This window comes from Poromitra crassiceps (genome assembly GCF_964638095.1).
Source record: "Poromitra crassiceps genome assembly, chromosome: 15".
NCBI classification, from domain to species: Eukaryota; Metazoa; Chordata; class Actinopteri; order Beryciformes; family Melamphaidae; genus Poromitra; species Poromitra crassiceps.
This window is the reverse complement of record NC_139634.1, coordinates 16,790,061-16,812,103: the sequence shown is the minus strand read 5'-3', so window position 1 is coordinate 16,812,103 and position 22,043 is coordinate 16,790,061. Positions and strand designations below refer to the sequence as shown.

Genomic DNA, 22,043 nt, shown 5'->3' with positions numbered 1-22,043 from the left:
GCAAAGAGAGGAGTCAATGTTTCTTGATATATGCCATTCAGATCAGAATACTTAGTCTAGTCATTAAGTTTGCTGATAATATTTCTGTCATGTTAAGTCTGTGTCATGTTAACTGGTGTATTCAGAGCAAATAGGGAGATATAGAGCATTATCATCATGCTATATATCTCCCTCTTTGCTCTGAATGAGTGAGAAAAGGAGAAAATACTGAATAATTACATCACAATAGTATCCTAATGTTAATTTAAAATGAGATATTCCTCTAAATATGGCAAAAAAATGTAAAAAAAAACGTCAAATTTTTTTCGGCGGGGCCCTAGCGGGCCCCACCGAGAGTCCCTTCCTCCCAGCACCCCCTGCTGTCTGGGTTGTTGGGATTCGGATTGTGTGTGTGTGTGTCTGCATGTGTGTGTCTAATTGGGCTCAGGAGACAATATTGACAGCTGAGAGCACCATACTGAGTCAACACACACGCACACACACACACACACACACACACACACACACACACACACACACACACACACACACACACACGCACACACATACACACACACACACACACACACACACACACACACACACACACACACACACACACCCACAAATTGCTTTATTCTGCCATGATGATTTCACTGTATTTCGTATTACTCTAAGTGCAATGCATTCATCCCAAAGGGAACTACTAACTAGAAAGCTGTGTGCAGCAGTTCTTCTGCTTGTGTTGGTGGTTCCATGTGATGTGTGTGAGTGAGGAAAGAGGATCTCTAATTAGAAGAGGCTCTTTCAGAGATGAGGTAATTGCTGAAATAGGCGCGCGCGCGTGCGTGTCTGTATGTCTGTGTGTGTGTCTGTGTGTGTGTGTGTGTGTGTGTGTGTGTGTGTGTGTGTGTGTGTCAGTGATTAAGCTGGGACACCAGGGGAGGTTGCAGAGTCTGATGTTGCTAGGAAAGGAGGCGTTTGTAGATGATGCACGTCACATTATCTCCCACATCTCCTCCTGTTGGAAGCAGTCTGTGACTTTGGCGAGGTGGATGTGAGGTTGGGCACTCGCACCTGGACGACTGTCGCTTTTGTTGGGAATTGAAAGCACAAACTGAGTGCATGAACTGGGAGCCGCGGAGCAGAAGATACTCTTTCATTTTGCTGAAGCAGTAGATTGGATGTTCCCGAGCTCGTCATTGTCTCGAGGCCTGCAGTGCGCAGTATAGACCGGCCGCTATCGATCCGGGCGTGATAGATGTATTTTGGCAAGGTCCTAATAGTTCAGCCTGGGCGTTTTTAGTCTAGTTCCAATATGACGGAGTACCTCCAACTCATCCTCTACTTCTCTTCCTTTCTCTGCCTGTGCGCTCTGGTCTGTCTATACTTCTCTGGTTGCCAGGAGATGACTTACAAACACGATGGTAAGGACTGTGTGTTGGACTGTGTGGGGTCGGAAAGACGACAATAGTAAGAAAGAAGTGGCTGGATGTTGTGTGGTAGGAGGAGTATAGGCTGTGTCTTTCTTACGTTGTTCTTATGTTTGTTAAGTCATAAGTGCATAATCTCAGGTGTGATTTTCTTGTGCATGGCTCCCCCCCCCCCCCCCTCCTCTCTGCAGAGGCATGTTGTGGAGACATATTTTGGATTTGACGAGGAGTCGGCCGACTCGGAGACCTCCTCCCTGACCTCCTATAACACTGACCTCACCGACCGCACCCCTGCCACTCCAGAGGAAGACCTGGAAGATGTAAGAAATTCCTCTGTCAATATCGAAAAACCCTGGTACTTACAGCATATTGCATAGCGTTTTTAAGGAACCATGAACAGTAACTGACAGAAACGGACCATTGAAATAGTGTGGCTTACAAATAAATTAAAGTAAGCAGCTGAAGTGCAGTTGGTGTTTGTTTTGGTGTGTGTGTGTTTCACCCCGCCTCTCTTTCGTCACCATAGACTGTTACCCGTGAGGAGTCGGAGCTGCGTTTCCGTCAGCTGACCAGGGAGTACCAGGCTCTCCAGCGGGCCTACGCCCTCCTGCAGGAGCAGGCGGGTGGATCTCTGGATGCTGAGAGGGAGGCCAGGGTCTGTATGATCACTCTTACCCTCTCCACTGACACAAAGTAACACGACACAACCCGCAATAACAAAGTCATGCCTCCTTGTGACCCATGCACCATTTGCCTTAACCAAAGCATGAATATCACTTCCAAATATAGTGAGTAGTAGTAGGATTTAGGGCTGGGAAGGACCAAAAATCATATCTCTGTATTTGTAGGCTGAATGGCGATATACAGTACGGTATATTACAGTATTTTCTACAAAGTGGGCTAAATGTTCAGTTGAAAATCAAAGCCACATGTGAGATGTCACAAGCACATTTATTACAACAAGACTCAATTATGTGGATATAATGATTAAGTGAGTAAAGGCAGACAACAGCTAGCACAGACTGGTAAGTTTTGAAAATCACATCACTTTACTGTAATGCAGCCTTTAAAAGCAGGAAAATACGACACTTATGCCATATCATGGTATTATGATATTCAAAATCTAAGGCGATATCTAGTCTCATATCAGGATATTGATATAATCTCACTACTATAATAAGGCAAGGGTTTGCGCGGCCCACAATTGCTCAACTGGCATGCGCTTCGCATTCTGAGCTGCGGGCGAGGCCGAAGCTGCATCTGCGACAGGGCTAGCATGTGCAGCGTGCGACCTGCGTCTGCGAGCCCGCGAAGCGGCCGAGACCTCGAGGGCAAACCAACGAGGCGCGGTAGAAATGAGCCCTGTCAGCTGAGTGGCCGAGCATGCACACGCGAGAAAGGAGCGCGTGAAGCAATCAATATTTTTAGTATTGATATATTGCCCAGTCCTAGTAGGATTCATCTTTTGCCTTTATAGTTTTATCTAGAATACAATGCAATAATAATTAGTATGTCTCCCGATGTTGCCATGCGACTAGTCCCTGATTGGCTGAACTTGCCTCCCACAGACACGCGAGCAGCTGCAGGCTGAGCTGAGCAGCTGCCAGGCCAAGATGGGCGACCTGGAGAAAGCCCTGGCCGAGAGGGGGCAGGTAACACAGACGCCCCTGCTCCTGCTCTCATTGGCCGCCCTCCCTGTCTGTCTGGCCGCTCTGCTCCTGGCCTGGCCCTATGCCGACCGGGTCCCGCCTGTGTGATGTCACAGCGCTGCGCCCGCATGCTCCGCCTCCACCCCCTTCCCCCTTCCCCCCCGCTCTCTCTTTCCCTGTTGTTGGTTCCTTTTTCTTTCTGGGCCCTTCAGTGCTGTCGACCTTGGAGAAGAGGCCGAACCAACTTTGATCCATAGCGATCATAAATAGATTGATACTTGCAAGAACTTTAATTCAATTATATCTGCCGTGATGCAAATATGAAGATGCAAGTTAAAGTTGATTTTAGTTCATTTCAAACTTGGGAAAGTCATCATAAATCATTCCTTTGACTGAGAACCAAACTTCTTGAGTGATGTGATGTGCAATACCTTTTACAGGCATTGGCTATTGTGTTAAGCTAAGTTGATAGAAAGAGATGCTGCTATGGCCCACTTTAGTTCTTACCTTAATTTAATATTATGAAACATTGGACACATTACTATACTCTGTAGTTCATATCTCTCTGCTTACTTTTACATTCTCCTCAGTTTTTTGTCACTGCATGTTCACTGCCTGTTGCCTGTTCCACTGTGGCTTGATGCAGCACTGTTCTCTTGCACCTCTGTGATTCACCTCAGTGCCTTCTGTTCTGCTGCTGTTGTGAACACCTGTGATGACTGTGAACGCAGCTTTTTCTGCTCTGTCATCTTGGGAGTGGACTTTATTTCTCTGAATCAATAAACTTCTGTTACTGCCATTTCTGTCCCTGCCTGTTTGTGTCTGGGTTTGCACGTGTCATCATGTAGCATAGCGGTAGATGGCCACTGTTGTGATCTGGGCGGTAGGCTCTGGGCTGATTGGTGGTGTTGCTGACAGTTGAACTCATGTTGTTGGGGGATCCTTTGTCTTGGTTCTTCTTCTCGTTGTTTGATGTGCACCTCTCAGTGTGTTTCTTGATGATGTTGTGTTTGGTTGTGATGGCAGGACTCCAAATGGGTAGAGGAGAAGCAGTACTTTCTCAGGACCAACCAAGAACTTCACGAGAAGGTAAATGGCATTTGGCCATTCTCAATACTGTATCATCAGCACATCACTTTGTCTGGGGCGGTGATACTCAACCCGAGGCTCTAGAGCCACATGCGCTGCTTTATGGGTAGTTGTGGCTCTTTTAAGTCCTACTTGAAATGAATAAATAAATAAACAAATAAGAATAAAGATTTTCTCCACCAATGTGGCTCCTGAGTAGGGCAAGGTTGCGTACCACTGGAGCATTGACATTGAGATCTCGTATACCCCCCTGTACACTTATAGTGTTATCCCTTCATTGATATATGACCCTGTTCGTGGATAGAAGGCTAGCAAAATGACCGCAGATTCAAGGCTACTATGGAGATTTGGCATTATGTTTAGCTAACTGAAAAACACTGAAATACTCTACAATTACAGTCATTATTCAGAATATTTCACTTGTTGCAAAACCCACAAACCATCTAATTTGTGTCAGAATGACCTCTAATTACATGTTATCAGGCAATTCCGTGCAATTATTATTTTTTAGCTTGCTCTCTCTGTACATCATTCATTATGCCTAGTCAGGATGTTCTGCTGAGCCTCATGGGTGTGTGTGTGTGTGTGTGTGTGTGTGTGTGTAGATGTGTGTGTTGCAGCAGGCTGAGTCGCGACTGCACGCGGAGGTCCAGGACGCGCGGGACCAGAATGAGCTGCTGGAGTTCAGGGTGCTGGAGCTGGAAGTAAGAGAGTGTACCACCATCAAACTGTCACCAGGTGGCGAAACCAACAGCCTCACCTCCAGACGCAAGACCTACATACAGTGACTGACCCCACAGACAGACAGACAGACATGGGCACAGACTACACACGCCTCTTGAGTTATACCCGCGTCTCCTTGTTTTGCATGGCGACTCTCACCAAACTGGAATATTTTTTTACTGAAAAATGTACAAAAATGTTGTGTTGTGATGAATATAATTTTTAATGGAATAAAAATGTATTTAAGTTCACCATGCAACCCCATCTTTGTTCATTTTGTCTCTCATGTTTGCATGCATGCCATACGTTTTGTTTCCATGCACCATGCAGGTCAACAGTGAACCATAATATAATCATATACTCCAATAACAATCCTCTAGGGGCCTGGGGTCTTGAGACCTACAAGGATTGTCATTTATCTCTTCAGTATCTTTTCCTGAAGCTTTATCCATATCATTTTATATACAGTACCATATGTTTAATGAAACTAGGCACCCTGACCGAATAGTAGGACATCACTCATATGAGTTAATATTGCATCACATGTTTGTTGCTGTTCTATCTGAATAATACAGAGAGAACATCATCCATAGAGAATGCCATCCTTGTGAAATCACGCATTCTCTGTCTTGAGTTTCAGCATGTTTTCACCCCCTTCCCTATTGCTTTGGTTTCTTCCTCCCATTTAAACCTATGGGTTTCCCCCCTCCCTCATTTTGACAGATCCTGATGCTTTCAATACCATGTAAGTACACGTCATCCCTCATTTACACACTTTGAAATCCGCATATACTGTTACTCACAATCCGTATATGTGGATCACAATCAGTCTCTCCACCACTGTTGGTATGCTCCACTATTATGTTTATTTAATAGCAGGTAGAAAACCTTGTTAGTTTGGTTGATGCATTTTAGATGTGTGTGTGTGAGAGAGAATAGTAACATGGTGTATCCTCCCTGTAGGAGAGGGAGCGCAGATCTCCCGCCCTCAGTCTCCACATGTCTGCCTTCCCCGAGAACAGCAGCAGCGCCCTGCAGATCTACTGTCACCAGGAGGGGGTTAAGGTCACACACACACACACACACACACACACACACTAAATTTCTTCTACATTAAGATTCTCCTACACACACTCAACCTGATATATCTGGTTTTGAACTCTTTGCAGGATGTAATCATTCCTGAGCTGATGAAGAAACTGGATATCCTGGGAGATAACGGGGTGAGTTCAAACACTGGATTACTATGAGCGCCATTGCCTTTAATAGCCCCCATCAGAGCGTCATCCTCTGTATTAACGCTACCTGCGTATGGGGTTTTCTGTAGAATCTACGTAATGAGGAGCAGGTAGCGGTGATCCAGGCCGGGACGGTGCTTTCTCTATGTGAAAAGGTAATTGGAAATCCATCTGTCGTCACCTGGCTGCTGCATCTCTGCCGACACCCTGTGGACAAATGTTGCCATAGCACTGCTGGCTCCCACTGCAGCTGGTGCATTTGGTTAATTTCTGTTGATCCAATGTCCTCAGAACAAAGATACACTCACAAGGACTTTATTAGGAACACTTGTATACATCAGACATCCTTGTGGCAGCAGTGCAAGATGCATACGATCCTGCAGATACAGGTCAGCATCACGCATCAGACTGGGGAAAAATGTGGTCTGAGTGACTTTGACCGTGGCATGGCTGTTGGTGCCAGACGGGCTGTTTTGAGTATTTATGAAACGGCTGATCTCCTGGGATTTTCATGCACAACAGACTAGAGGTTATACTGAATGTTATGGGAAAAAAACAACCACATAACATTCAGTGAGCAGCAGTTCTGTGGACAGAGACGCCTTGTTGATGAGAGAGGTCAGAGGAGAACCAGACTGGTTGGAGCTGACAGAAAGGCGTCTGTAACTCCGATCACCTCTTTACAACTGTGGTGAGCAGAAAAGCATCTCAGAATGCACGGCGCGTCCACCCTTGAGGCAGGTATCACTTTGGTAGCCGGTTGACATCGAGCTGAAAGCAGATACCTACCCAGTATTAGTAAGGTGTTCCTAATAAAGTGCTCAATGAATGTATATGCAAATACTTTTGTTTATAAATCTGGAAAATCTAACTAACGCACAAAACGCTAATCCAGCACCTCTCCTCCTCTCTCCCCACTGTCCCTCTCCAGTGGTTGAAGCAGATAGACAATACGGAGGCCGCCCTCACCCAGAAGATGATTGACCTAGAAAAGGACAAGGTGAAAAGCAGATTTTGTCTCAGAATACATCAAGTGTTCAGGCACAGTTTGTCACCCAAATTGAGTGTCCTTGACTTTGATTTATTCCCACAGCCTCCATAGACTTATAACTGTTATACACACAAAGCAAGCTATTTATGCTTGTTTCCCTCTGCTCCACTTAGCTGTACTTAAAAGTCCACACAGCCTGCTAAATTTAGCCCACCCTGTATTCCTCACTCTATATACAGTCTACTTTCCTCTTGTGATGCCATGTCCTGGGTTATATATAATGCCACATCTTGTTGCAGAAGATGTTCAGTAAGCAGAAGGGCTTCCTGGAGGAGGAGCTGGACTATAGGAAACAGGCCTTGGACCAGGCCTACATGGTACGGAGCCTGGAGCAGTATGGTACAGATGGGTTACACCTGGCTGTAACACCTCTCTTATAGCCAAAACACAATCTTTTAAACAATTTTTGTTAATAACAACATTAATCACGGTTACGTACAAAGCCGAATGGTTGATGATAGAGTGATCGAGGAATGCACAGGTGGAACGTTGTCATTCAAGCATGAAACATAAACATTTGGGACCCCATTAAACATCATGAATCCAATGTGCGCCATGAAGGTCAAATTTGTCATATTGTGTCGGGATACTGCATCTTTTACTAGTGACGTCTAAATGCTCTGAACAATACAAGACATTGAATTGGCTGAGGTATTTGGTTGCTCATTCACTGGCCTAACTCTTCTCAAAGAACGGCAAACTGGAGAGAATAATTAAGATATCATGTATTTATGGTCATCCTATATAGCTGTATCCAAGTGGACTGAATAGAATAATTCCAGCCAGCCACTTTGATAGGGTTTTGATATCAGATTACTGAACGATCTTATGAATTAACTTCCCTCCCCTCTCGTCTTACTTTACACTGACTCAGGCTGTATGCATATAGCAGAACTAAACACTTCTATCACTCCATATGATTTTAACCATTTGATTTGGTGAGTTGTTTCTGTGTTGATTTGTGTTTGTGGTCCCACTTTATATTGTGTTGGTTAAAGCTTAGTGTTTACATGGTAACTGCATTGGAACAGTTAGACACACAGGAATACATGGTAGGGGAATGAATCAAAACAGTGTCAGTGTTAATATTAATAGTTACCATGTAAGTGCCTAGCCCAAATAACCCCTAAGATAAAGTGGGAACAGTGTTCTCCATATCTGCCGTGGTCACAGTGGTGTGTGTGTGTGTGTGTGTGTGTGTGTGTGTGTGTGTGTGTGTGTGTGTGTGTGTGTGTGTGTGTGTGTGTGTGTGTGTGTGTGTGTGTGTGTGTGTGTGTGTGTGTGTGTGCATATGTGCATATGTGTGTCTGTTGGTGTGCGTGCATCCTCGTGTGTACTTGTGCATGCCTGCATTTATATGCATGCGCATGTGCACGTCTCCGTGTGTGTGCTTGTGTACGTGTGTGTGTGTGCTGGCTGTGCAGAGGATCGAGGAGCTGGAGGCCACGCTGTATAACGCTCTGCAGCAGGTGGAGTCACCGTGTGGCCGGGAGGCGGTGGTGCAGGGCGAGTCGCTGACAGACAGGCAGAGGGAGGAGCTGAGGCCTGCCGTGGACAATCTGCGCCGGCAGATTCTCCGGCAGAGCCGACAGTATGACAGTCAGATCTTACAGGAGCGCATGGAGCTCCTACAGCAGGCCCACCAGGTAAGGCTTGCCTTAGAACAAACCCAGTCAGGTGACCTACAGAGTCCTACCGTTCTCAATCCGTCTGACCTCTGACCCCAACAAACCTCTGGTGCTAAGAAAAAGATGCAGTATCCCTCTCTGTCCTACCTCTAGCTGTTTGGGGCAAGTGCATATGTGTCAATGGAAGAGTGAGAGAGAGAGTGTGTGTGTGTGTGTGTGTGTGTGTGTGTGTGTGTGTGTGTGTGTGAGAGAGAGAGAGCATGTGTGTGTGTGCGTGTGTGTGAGTGTGCATGCGCGCACATGTGCGTGTGTGTGTCATGGTCCGAGTATCCCTCCACTCCTCAGCACCTCACAGTAGTCTTGTACCCATGGCTTGAACAGTATATGCATCAACTACATCAACAACCATTATATTCATTTGAATCTCTCATATATACGTATAACTAACACTGTACTCCTCCTAACCTCTAACCACAAGACATTGACAATGCATTATTAATCTACTACACATGAAATAATACTAACGAATCAAAGATGCATTTAGAGAAACTCAGTATATTGTGTACTTGCCTGCAGTGTAGCACAGAGATCTAGGGACTATCTAAGGAATATCTCTCCAACATTCAGCATCTCCTCTCACTTCAACGTCCTGTAAAACTCGTACCTAATATTCCCCTCAGTTGGTCTTTATTTACACACTTCCCCGCTCCCTTGGCTGACTCTGTGGTCTAGTGATTAGGACCTAAGCTGCTTTGTGGTTTTTCTTATGAATGAGCTGCGTTCAGGGGAAGCACTCAGCATCGGTGTGGATAAATAGCTGTTTTGCAACACTGCCAAAGATTCAATACGACTCATTAGGAAGAGATTCATTAAAATGCAAAGGCTTCTATTTTAGCTTCACACTTTCATGCCTGTCCTGGTGCGTTTGCCAAAGCTGTGAGTCCCTTTTTTCTACACTGAAAGGAACCTTAACGAGACACATTTTCTGTTTCCAAACAATTTGGAGCGCTCAGGGCTTTGTAAGCCAACGTGTTAGCCCAGATTCAGCCAACCAGCTGCTCAGGTTTACCAGCTCAAAGATGGAGTCACCTCCTCTGTTCATTGTCCTGTGCTCCAGTTGCCATGGCAACTCATTCTTACTTGACGCTGAGCAACAGCTGCCATGGAGACAGAGAGCATGATGGGAAGGAAGCAGGATTTGGGAGTACATTACGGAAGTAGCTGTTATTAACTGTTTAATAACCAGGTCCCTTTTGACAAATAGGGAGGTTTATATGAGATTTGGCCAAATGGTTTTAAAGCTGTTAAATAGAGAAGGAAGTTGCACATTCCATCCTGTATATGAGCACTGTATACATACTCCTGCTTTCACACATTTGATCGTCTAAACGTTCCTGTCTCGTTTGCCTTACAGAGGATTAGAGAGTTGGAGGGCAGGCTTGACATGCAAAAGAGACAAATAAAGGAAATAGAGGAAAAGGTACACATTGTGTCTTTACCTGTTTCTTTCTGAGAATGTGGTCTGGTCATGGCTGGCTAGAGGGATGAGAGAGAGAGAGAGAGAGAGAGAGAGAGAGAGAGAGAGAGAGAGAGAGAGAGAGAGAGAGAGAGAGAGAGAGAGAGAGAGAGAGAGAGAGAGAGAGAGAGAGAGAGAGAGAGAGAGAGAGAGAGAGAGAGAGAGAGAGAGAGAGAATGTATGTATCTGCTGATGCCCTGTGCTTTTGTGTTATAAGATCAACTTATTGACACTCTTTTTCTTTTTCCTCTCTTTTGCCCTTGTTGACAAAACCCCCCTGTTTTCTTTAGTTTTTGTTCCTCTTTTTGTTTTTCTCTTTAGCATTTATTCTTTGGCCTTAATGAAAATGACACGGACCGACATCAGGTAACATCTGTTTTCACTGCATCAATAGCATCACATATATCTGCTCTATCTTGCCATTACTTAGTGCAGTGATGATGACGATGATGAAGACGATGATGATGATGATGATGATGATGAGGCAGGGCGATAAATACGTTTTCCTTTTCCCTCAGGTGCTAAGGCGCTCAGGAGGCGAGTGAGGACAAAACACAACCTATTTGTTTTTTTATGCATTTGTAGACAGTTCACAAAACCTTATGGCCTTTTTGATAAACATGCACTTTTTGTGGAAGACCCTAACGGAATGCAAGCGTATTTGAAAATGTAACAAATATCCAGATACATATGAGAAAAAAAGCGTGTTTTTATTTATAAATGATATCTACTCTCTCTACTCTTGGACCTGGAACATGAACCCTAACTCCTGTGTGAGTTACCAAATGCATGGACTTACTGAGAGAAAACTCTGAATCAGAGGAATGACTAAAGAGAGACGGCCTCAGTTGAAGGAATGCCAAGCCAGACAATGATGGAGGAATCACAGATGGAGAGATGGAAGGAGGAGAAGAAGAAGAAGGGAACACAGAGGAGTGAAAGGAGAGGGTGGAGAGATGGGGAGGAGTGAACGGGGTGACCGAGCTGCTGGAGTGCTCGCCTGGATATGGGTCTGCCTGGCCAAAGTCCAGCGTCCATGGCGTTTCCATGACAACAACAGTACAACTAAGTTCACAGAAGAAAAAGTGAACTCACTCGCAGCTGGCCTGGGCATTGAGAAGACGAGACTACGGTCTATGGAGCAGAAAAATCAGGTTACTACTCATGCTATGTATGTAATGTAATGTAATGTAATGCTGCTACTTATCGGCTCAGAATGTACTCCTCCATAAATCTATTGCTACGACAATTTGTTTATTACTCAACAATTTCAAGTTCAAATACAAGAATACAAATCACAACAGATGTATCATTGTCTGGTCATACTAATGTGAACTGGTTGTTCATTGGCTGCAATGCTAGTTATGCAGTAACCAAAGTTACTTAAATAGCATAAATGCTGGAGCTGAAGTTTTCAGGATGGAGGGATTTGTGGAATGTGTGTGTGTGGGTGGGGGCAGGGTGAGGAGGGGGGTAACTTGAGAGATACCTGTGGTCGGCAGCTTGCTATCAAGCTGTTGACATTGTGAATAATAGATCAACGTATTTGCATGTGTGTGCGTGACTGTGTGTGTCTTTTTCAATATCTATGTATTTGTACAATGACCATGTAAACGGTAAGGGACAGAGAAGGGAAGACATGCGAGTGTAATCGTTTTCCTTCGTCCTCCCTGTACTGAAGCTTGACATCATGGGTTCCCCTGCTGCAGGTGGACCTCATCTAGTCGGCACACGCTACAGCCGAGACCCGGGCTTAACCAATGGCGGATCACGTGAGTTCGTTGGACGGGGCGGCGACCGGAAGCGGTCCCGTAGCCATGGTAACAGACTCACCGCGTACCGACCCGGACTCGGACTTGCGGGTTCTGTGTGACAGAGTAAAGGTCCTAGAGCAGAATGCCAGCTTGACCAACCAGCCCGACAGCCACCTGAGGAACAGGTGAGAGACTGGGGCAGAGGGGATCCAGTGACACATGCACACACCCACTACTACATGCTCCCATATGGCCAAGGCGATATCACGTATCACACACACCTGAGTGCCCTACACACTTACACGAGAACACTGCTGCTCACATCGACCCTGGAATTACTATTGTGGATTCTCTTTGCTTGATTTCATCTTTTCTCAGAGTGATAGGTAAAACTGAATCAAAGAACTGAGGAAGTAATCAAACCTTTTGGCTAAATGCTAATATTTGTGTGATGCTGCTATGTTCAATGCTAACATTAAGCTAATGTAACGCGAGCTTGTCTGTGTTGTGCTGCGGTGGCAGGATCAGAGAGTTAGAGAGGTCAGAGAGCGGTCTGCAGCTCCAGCTCAGCCACCTCCACTGGCCCAGCAATAGCATGCAACACTCCCAGAGACTGGACCAGAGACTCCACATGCTCCGGCAGGAGGTCAGGACCATGGTGAGTACTCTGGATGTCTTAGGGATACATGCACAGGCATGGCTGCATAAACCATCAAGTATGAAGACTATTAGGAATGTGTGGGTCTCTGAGGGTGTTCCAGGTTGAGAGGTTGTCGTCTCATGATTCTTAAGGACAAGCTAGACTTCTGGTGTTGTTGCTACACAAAGCGGGTACGAGGCTCGCTCTCTTATGGGTTACGCCCACTGACGCCAAACTCAATACAAAAACCTGTCCGTTTTACTGTTGTCTTGCTTGTCACTGTCAAGTGTGCCTGACTGCTATAACATGACTTTGGACCTGTTATGAATCAGTGGGGTCTTTTGTAATGTCCGGGCTAAAAACCGAAGCTCAGACCACGTATGTGTCTTGTTTATTTACAAAATTCACGTCCGCGCCCATTGTTTTGAATGGCGGGTTACCCCCAGTTCTGGGTCCCTTCCTGCCTCCCTTAAATACTTTGGATTGGCTCTGCAATGCATCTTTTTTACTCTAATCACAAATTAAAATAAAAACGATAAAATAGAATGAAAGCGGGGAGATTGTTTGTCTCTAGTTGAGCGAAGGGTTTACAGAGAGACTGACATCTGATCTAGACAGGTTGTGCCAATGTATATTTCCCATAGCCTAAATCTGGGCCTTTAACAGCACAGAATCACATGAAGTGATCAGGTGAAAATGAGAAAGCAGAAATTGAACATGCCATGTTATCTTTTTGAGTAACGCCAATATTGGATACACTTTTTAATTGTAGACTTTTCAGTAACTACAATGTGTTTAGCAGGTTTCCAGCAACTGTTCTGTGATTGCAATAACTCAGGAGTGTAGCAGCTGCTTTACTCTATTATGGTCTCTCTCTCTCTCTCTCTCTCTCTCTCTCTCTGTCTCTGTCTCTCTCTCACATGTTCTCTCCCTACCTTTCTCCCTTCCCCTCTCCCTCTCCCCTCCTACAAAGACTCAGGATAAGGAGCAAGGGGAGCGGGTGTGGAGGGGGCGACTGCAGCGCCTTCAGAACCAGCTGAAGGCCAAAGAGGAGGAGATGGGTCGGCAGTCCCAGTATTTCCAGAACTTCAAAGCCCAGCTCCAACACAAGCTCAGCCTGGCCCGGGACAAGGAGCAGAGCCTACAGACCCGGGTCCACTCCTTAGAGAAACAGCTGCTGGACATGACGGTGTCCGCCGCCACTAACATGGCAACCATCGCTGCTGTCAGCATCACTGCAGGCTCTGTACCGCCCCGGGAGGAACGAGAGAGACTACCTCCCCTGAGAGGAGAGGGGGAAGGAGAAGAGGAAGGGGAGAAGAAGAGGCAATGGCAGCGGAGGCTGGAGTGTCAGAGGGGAGGAGGGAGAGAGGGGGATGAGGGAGCAGCAGCAGAAGAAGAGACTGAGGGAGGAAGAGAGAAAGAGACGAGTTCCAATGAGGCCAGGCTGCAGGGTTTTATCCTGAGCCTGCAGGAGGACCTCCGGGTCCTGCTGGAGAGAGAGGAACAGGGTGTGGCAGAGCAGAGGGGGCTGACAGAGCAGCTCCAGGAAGCCCAGGAGAGCAGACACTTCCTGGGCTGCCAGGTGGAGGAGATGAAGGCGGAGGTCCAGCGGCTGAAGCTGTCCGAGAGCTCCCTGATGGAGGAGGCTGAAGAGCTGAGAGAGGAGGTGAGACTCCAGCAGAGCCTCAGGGAAGCAGCCAACCAAACCCCCAGTCACTCGTCCACAGTCCCAGAGCCCACATGCCCCAGTCCCAGGACCAGCTCCTCCAGTCCCAGTCTGGCTCCTGGTTCTGTGCCTTTCATCACCCTCTCAAATAGCACAGGCAGCTCTGGAAAGGTGCGTAAGACTAGAATTTCTTCACTACATATTTTTGAAGAGTCAGAAATGAGCATTACTGTTCTAAATATTTGATACACAAATGGGATCAACTATTTGGCTGATCTGTGTCAAATGACTGTTTTACATGGATTAAGTTACTTTTCTGTGATTGATCAATCTTTTCTGACACAATGTAACCAATGATTGGACTGTTCCAACAATGCACACTTTAGACAAACAAAATAGAACTCTGTTGCTAGGATTGACAGCATTACATAATCTCCTCATTGCAAATGCCTATACAAGGATGACTAAGGGTGAATATACTGTAATAATCGCAACAGCTGACTGAGCTGTGATTGGAGATTACAAGTAATTGTGAATAAATTGTTATAAATGGGACAATATTACTGGGTTTCTGTGGGACCAAAGTACAGCTAAATGGCAAGTTAATGATCTAAGCATAAGAAGACCTCATTAGTGTTCTTAATTAGAGTGTGTGTGTGTGTGTGTGTGTGTGTGTGTGTGTGTGTGTGTGTGTGTGTGTGTGAGAGAGAGAGAGAAAGAAAGAGAGAGCGAGCATTACATTTCTGTCTGTAGAGACAGAGACAGTCAGACAGAGATATGTAAGCTTGCTTTTATAATTTTCATATTCGCTTCCAGTCATCCTCAACTTCTATCCAACTTAAAATGGCATTCTGTGTGTAGGTCCAACTGACCCAGGATGAACCAACAGGCCAATCACATTCAGCTGGAGTTCCAACTGTTCACCACCGGGGCCCAGTAGAGAGCGCACAGAACAGCACAGAGGACCACTCCTCATCTGCCAAAGACACTCTACCTTTACCCAAACCAGACCTTCTGAACCTCTCGGCCCACCTTGGCTTCAAACGCAACCCCAGCCTCGGGTCCCTTTCCTTGGCTACAGAGACGGTGGAGGTGGGGGAGTTTAGCATGGGGACCTGGGGCTCCAGAGGGGCCCTAAACCTGGACGAAAGCCCCAGCGAGGAATCTGATGCCCTGCGGGAAGCTTACAGGAGCCTGGGGTTGGGAGAAGATCTCGAGGCCCTCCAACAGCAACGTGAGCACCTGGAGGCCACCCTGCGGCACACACAGGAGCATCTGCAGAGGCTGGCTGAGGAGAACGCCCGACTGAAATTACAACTCAGGAAACTGTCAGAGGAACAAGAGGCAGGGCAGGGGTCTTCAAGACAACAGGTATGTCACAGGCATTGCACGATTCCCAGGTGTGTTTTTGCATGAGCTACAGTAGTCACCAGGGCACAGAATGTAACACAGTAGTGCTGCAAATAACAAATATTTTCATTGTTGATTAATCTGTTGATTATTTTCTCGATTAATCAATTAGTTGTTTTATCTATAAAATGGTGAAAAATGTCAATCATTGTTTCCCAAAGCCCAATATGACGTCCTCAAATGTCTTGTTTTGTCCACAACCCAAAGATATTCTATTTACTGTCATAGAGGAGTCAAGAAACCAGAAACTATTCACATTTAAGAATCATTTTTTAACTCAAACTGATTAATCAATTATCAAAATAGTTGGGCATTGATTTAATAGTTGACAACTAATCAATTACTCGTTTCAGCTCTATAACGCAGTGTACAAGAATTATGCACAGCTGAAAAAGTACTGTACAGTTCCAGCAACACACCTTCTAATGTATCACTGATCAAATCCTACGTCTCTGTATACTCAGGTTAACAGTGTGCCAATGCAAAACACATCCACCTGTGATAGAGCTGACCAATCCACTCCCTCACGGGAAGACGCCATCCTCACCCTCGCCCAGGACGATCTGGCCCAGGCCCTGAACCAGGAGAACCGGGCCTTGGCAGAACGCATCCAGGAGCTGCTGGCCCACATTGAGCACCAGGCAGGGGAGAGCGTCATAGAAATAGCCCAGCTGAGGGAGCATGTCTCCAGGCTAGAGGCAGACGGAGACAGGCTGGAGCAGGAGAACCAGGAGCAAGGATGTCTGGTCACAGAGCTCACCATGAAGACTGAGGATGACCTCAATACTATCATGGAGCTGCAGCAGAAGTTAGTGGAGAGCGGACAGAGTATTGAAGAATCACAGGGTCATCATCAGTTGAAGAGTGAAACTATAGCTGCAGTATCGGGTACAGGGAGTGTTCAACACAATGATCTAGAAGGATGTGTGGACAGTTTGGTGGACAGTCTACTACAAAGTGATGAAGAACCACAGACAGTATCCACTCAACAAGCAGGCCATTTGACCACAACTTCAGCACATGGCTCTCGAGATGATGATTCACTATGCAACATCCTACAAGGAAAGCCACATGTTCGTTCATTGACTGATCAAGTCGATCAGCTGACGAAGTCGGTCCAGACCCTCAAAGAAGAACAAGCAGAACTGAGCGGCTCTGTAAGTTCTCTGAGAGAGGAACAGAGAGAGGTGGCTATGTCAGTCCAAACTCAGACAGAAGAGAAACAGCAGCTGACTCGGACAGTTTGGGGACTGAAGGAGGAGAGAGACCGTGTCACTCAATCTCTGGCTGGTCTCAAACAAGAGAGAGAGCAGCTAACTAGGACAGTCTGTGGGCTGAAAGATGAGAGAGACCAGTTTGCAAGGTCCATGAGTGGACTGAGAGAGGAGAAAGAGCAGCTAACCAAGTCGGTGTCTGGGCTTGAAGACGAAAGAGAAAAACTGTTAGCATCTCTCTTGAGTGAAAAAGACGAGAGACACCGAATCACGCACTCGCTACAAAGTTTACAGGAGGACAGGGAGCAGTTAAGCCAGGCAGTGTTCGATTTGAAACAGGAGAGAGATGAACTAACAGAATCCCTGGAGTGTCTGCAAGAACGGAAAGACCAAGAGCAATCCTCTTACGATACTAAAGAAGGAGACCACTTGTTGCAATCAGTTCACAGTTTGAAAGAAGACAAAGAGAGAATTCAACATTCAATCACTGCTTTGAAACAGGAAGAAAAGGAGATCATCCTGTTACTTCAGGGCCTAAAAGATGAGAGAGACAGCCTACTGGCCGCAGCCGGCACTCTCCACAACCAATCACAGACAGAAGAAAGGAGTGAGAAGCAGCAACTCTCCAGTCAGAAGAACACAGAGGCACTTGGGACAGGAGAATGGGCTGTGCAAAGAAATCCGACCAATACCTTCAAAGCAAACTTCACACAGGTAGAGTGGTTTTATGCATTTTATTTGTGTATTGTTATATCACTCGAAATATGATTTCAGCATTATCCCTCGTCAAGATATGTTATGTGATTACTGTGTGTCCGGTTGTGCTTACACAGAAGGGTTTGGATGGAAAACTGGAGCAAAGCGATCTGATGAGGGAGATTGAGGCTTTGGTAGCAGAACTTAAGAAGTCACAAGAGGAACAGGACAAGACCCATTTAGAGGTGGGTTTACACACCTTACCGTTTCTTCATCCACACAGTGAAGTTGGTTATAAGAGGAACTTTAGCAGTCCCTGGGAGTGACTGGAGTCACTGCAGTAGCAAATATGAGGATATGGATACCTTTTTTAATCATATCTTTCTTTGTATATATATATATATATTTGTATCTTTGCTGCAAAACTTTTTGAAAGATCAAAGACACAACTTCATCTTGACATTAACAAATGCTTTCAATTTACAGATTCACAATTTTACAGTCCAGTGCAAGAGCATTCAGTATATGCAGTAAATATTATTACCAACAATGTAAGCAATGAATCACTCTGTGTGTGTGTGTGTGTGTGTGTGTGTGTGTGTGTGTGTGTGTGTGTGTGTGTGTGCGTGCGCGCGCGCATGCGCGTGTGCGTGCGTGGTGCACGTGCACGTGCGTGCAGAGCAAAAGGTTGAACAATGATTTGTACCAGTTGGAAGCCAGGAGGGAGGAGGCGGAGAGGAGGGCAGCTCAAGCAGCTAATGAGGTGATGAGGATGGCAGATGTAGCCAATCAGATGGAAGAAACCAGGAAGGAAAACAACAACCTCACAACTCAGGTATATACTGTACATAAAAACAAGACTGGCATTTCAGCACATCTTTTCCTGTTGTATCGAATCCCATTCTGCTTATAGATCTGGGTGGATTTTAATACTCTAGGGACACTTGTATAAGAACGTCTAAAAGTCTAATATCTCTTAGTTAGGATTCCCTTTGGATTCCTGGTACAGTATATATTCAGTCAATTACAGGCATATCATCACATCTGAGATTCAAAGATTCACTCTTGACTAACCTCTCTGCATGCAAAGGTGCAAGGCCAAAAAATTAAACATTATGTTAGATAAGTGCATTTACTGTACATTCACACAAATAAACGGATCATTATCTGCTTTATGGAGTTGCCAGATTATTCAAGTGGTCATGTAAACAGCATAGTCCAATATGCTTTATCGGATAAAGGCTATTATCAGATTATGAGAAATCCTATAAACACACCCAGCTTTTTGCTGACTCTTCCGTCTTATTCAGTGCATAACCCAATCTCAATGTCCACACTCACAGACATTGAGGCTACTTACTTAAGTGCATGTAAACGCATTATCGGATTATTGGCTGCATGTAAACGCATTATCGGATTATTGTGTGCAGGTAAACGCACTCACATGTATCTATTTACCAGTAGATAAGTGCTTATCAGTGGTGGTGTCTGCTGCAGGTGAAGGAGCTGCAGAGCAGACTGACATCTCTGGCCAGGGAGAAAGCTGATGCTCTCTCACTGAAGGCACAGATAGAGGAACAATTCAATGTGCTCCATGCTCAGCTCAAAGCTAAGGTGAGTAGGAAGGAATATCATATTTTAGAAGTGGATACTGTTGGAATTGGTGATGATGTTGTTGTTGTTGGTGGTGGTGGTGGTGGTAGTTTTCTCTGTATGTGTTTTATTTTTTTTGATGTGAAATATTTTAAGAAATGTCCCTTATGGTGTAACAAAGTTCAGCTCTTTGGCATGGCCGCCGGCTGGCAGTCAGCTGGGACCCGGCAATTCAAGGTGGCTGCCACTGTACAATTCACAGCTACAGTATGTGGACTAGTTAAAACTGAGCAGTAATGGTATCATAACCTTGTGACTGTTCTAATGATAGATATGTCCCTGTTTCTGTGTGTGTGTGTGTGTGTGTGTGTGTGTGTGTGTGCGTGTGCGTGTGCGTGTGCGTGTGCGTGTGTGTGTGCATGTGTGCGTGTGTGTGTGCGTGTGTGTGTGCATGTGTGCGTGTGTGTGCGTGTGCGTGTGCGTGTGTGTGTGTGTGTGTGTGTGTGTGTGTGTGTAAAACCCCACAGACAGTGGCTCTAGAGGAGCTGAACTCAGAGTACATTAGCCTGAAAAGAGGTCAGGGGAGCAAGGAGGATTTGAGTGCTACTATCATCTCACTCCGGACGCGCTACAATGACATCAGAGCCAAGGTATAGGCAACCAATCAGCTTTCCTTTTGTACCCTCAAAATAGTTAGTTGCTAATTATGAATCTGTTTTGACCTCTCTTATACAGTTTTCTCTTCTTATTTTGATTGTACCGTATTTATAGTACGATGTCCTCCTCAAAAAGAAGAGTCAAACAGATCTGGATATAGCTCCTTTAAAGGTGAGAGGGAGACATGGCTTTTTACACATGGTTTAATAGTGTACACTGTGTTACATATTACATTATTGGCAACGTGTTCACTCTCGTCCATGAATCTGTCATGTACTGGCCAGTCTTCTGTATGAACAGCCACTCTGCACCACAACACACCAAGCTATCTGCAGTTGATTTTGACTGACAGGTATTTTGTCCAATAACAGGCCAAACTGTCGTGCCTGGTGGTGAAGTGTCAGGAGAGGAACAGGCTGTTGGTGCAGATGACGAGAGCCATGCAGAGGCACGGCTGTCCGGACCCGACGCTCACACAGCAGGTGGAGCAGCTGCTCAGTGACGCCGCCCTGCGGGACTACACTGCAGTGTTCACCCCGGGAGCCGCTGTCAAGACCCAGCAGAATTACAGCAGTGGGCATACACCTGGATTTATTTCTAAAATTCATGACTACACCAGTGGATTCACTCCTGATCAACACTACTCTTCTGTATTACCACTTGGTGTAAAACAGCAACAGCAAAATGTATTCACACCTGAATCTGGAGCAAAACACAGAGAACATAAACTGTGTGTAAACTACACTAGTGCAGTCACTCCTGGATCCACAACAAACCTTCAGGACTGCAGTAGGGAAGTTCTGCTTGGACCAACAGGAACACTCAAGAACAATGCCAAATCACCTGTGCCACCTTCACCAATGCAAGAGCAAGCCAATGTCCAGGCGCCACCATCACCTGTTGCTCCAGCACTGAATGAGAGCTTGAGTAAATCACCTGTGCCGAGCAGCATAACACAGGTGAGATAATACAAATTGTATCTACTCAGTTTTCAAAACAGTTCAGTTTGAATGTGCCATGTGTAGCATTTTAATATAAATAAATAGTATATATAGAATAATAGTATAATTACCATGAGACCACCAGAGAGAAGACTGGCAGGCTGCCTCTGCATCTGCCTCTAAAGGCCTATGTTTTGCTGCAAGCAAAAATAATTTTAGCCTTTCCTCAATCTCGCAACAGCTACCTCCCTCTGCCAGTGGACCAGTCCAAACGAGCACTCCAGAAAGATTTGGATTGTACCATCCAGACGTGAAAGGGGAATCCTCTCCAGGTGCGGCCAGTTTCTCAAAGGGGAACAGGTCCTCTATGAGTCCTGCTCCTCCCTCCCCGGACAGACGTATTGGTCTGAGCCGGAGGCTGAGCAGTCCTGAGAAGATCATCAACCTACATGAGCAACTGCAGAAGACTATGATGAGCAACTATCAGGTACACTGCAGCTCTTTGAACAGTCAGTAATACAGTCAGAAACAGAACAGGGCTAATTGAATTGTGTAAAGGTGTTAACATTGTTTTCCTCCACATGCTTTACCTGATATTTTTTGTCTTCTACTTTCAATGGTAATTCAAATTAAGAATTACTGATATTAACATCTGATACGAAGATTAATCTAAGCAAATACTGTGCTGACGGTCTTTACCTTGATTCCAAGGCTCCGGTGAGCAGAGGGAGAGGACTGCAGCCCAGGCAAAGCCTGTCCTTTCAGACCAAGCAGCAGAGCCTCAGTGTCAGTAATGCAAACACCACTCCTCTCCTGATGTCCACTGCCTCTAGCCACGCTGAACACACTCCACTAACAACTCAACCCGTAACGATTATGCCAACAAAGCTTTTTACTGCAGTCGCCTCTAGATCTGCCAACGTCACATTCAGCCCCAGCAACTTTTCTCACACTCTTTCTAAAGCAGCCACAGGTGCTACTACGACGCCAGTCGTTTCAAGCTCTTACAACTCTCCTCCTGTCACCACTATGGCATCTACTGAGACTAAATCCACCTCAAGCAGCAGCCATCATACTGTCCCTTCCCCCAATATACCAACATCCCCCAAAGCAACAAGGCAAACTGCTTCTTTCCCGGTAGTGTGTGATACTGTTAAACATAC

At 45.7% G+C, this 22,043-nt stretch overlaps 2 protein-coding genes across 2 annotated transcripts in view; both read left to right on the top strand.

Annotated features, from left to right (window-relative positions):
- jakmip1 (janus kinase and microtubule interacting protein 1) overlaps nucleotides 1-10,647 on the top strand; it is a gene marked incomplete at its 3' end in the record, with an annotated part of 31,065 nt that extends 20,418 nt beyond the window's left edge. Inside the window, exons 10-22 of the mRNA XM_083651634.1 lie at nucleotides 1,604-1,732; nucleotides 1,939-2,067; nucleotides 2,981-3,064; nucleotides 4,088-4,150; nucleotides 4,756-4,854; nucleotides 5,837-5,938; nucleotides 6,043-6,096; nucleotides 6,201-6,266; nucleotides 7,043-7,111; nucleotides 7,402-7,479; nucleotides 8,587-8,808; nucleotides 10,205-10,270; nucleotides 10,597-10,647. Coding sequence (XP_083507760.1) covers nucleotides 1,604-1,732; nucleotides 1,939-2,067; nucleotides 2,981-3,064; nucleotides 4,088-4,150; nucleotides 4,756-4,854; nucleotides 5,837-5,938; nucleotides 6,043-6,096; nucleotides 6,201-6,266; nucleotides 7,043-7,111; nucleotides 7,402-7,479; nucleotides 8,587-8,808; nucleotides 10,205-10,270; nucleotides 10,597-10,647 — 1,212 coding nt within the window. The remainder of the gene's footprint in view (nucleotides 1-1,603; nucleotides 1,733-1,938; nucleotides 2,068-2,980; nucleotides 3,065-4,087; nucleotides 4,151-4,755; nucleotides 4,855-5,836; nucleotides 5,939-6,042; nucleotides 6,097-6,200; nucleotides 6,267-7,042; nucleotides 7,112-7,401; nucleotides 7,480-8,586; nucleotides 8,809-10,204; nucleotides 10,271-10,596) is intronic.
- The window catches only part of LOC310790427 (histone H3.2), a gene marked incomplete at its 3' end in the record, with an annotated part of 253,276 nt that overhangs the window by 86,176 nt on the left and 145,057 nt on the right, over nucleotides 1-22,043 (top strand). The gene's annotated exons all lie outside the window — the stretch shown is intronic.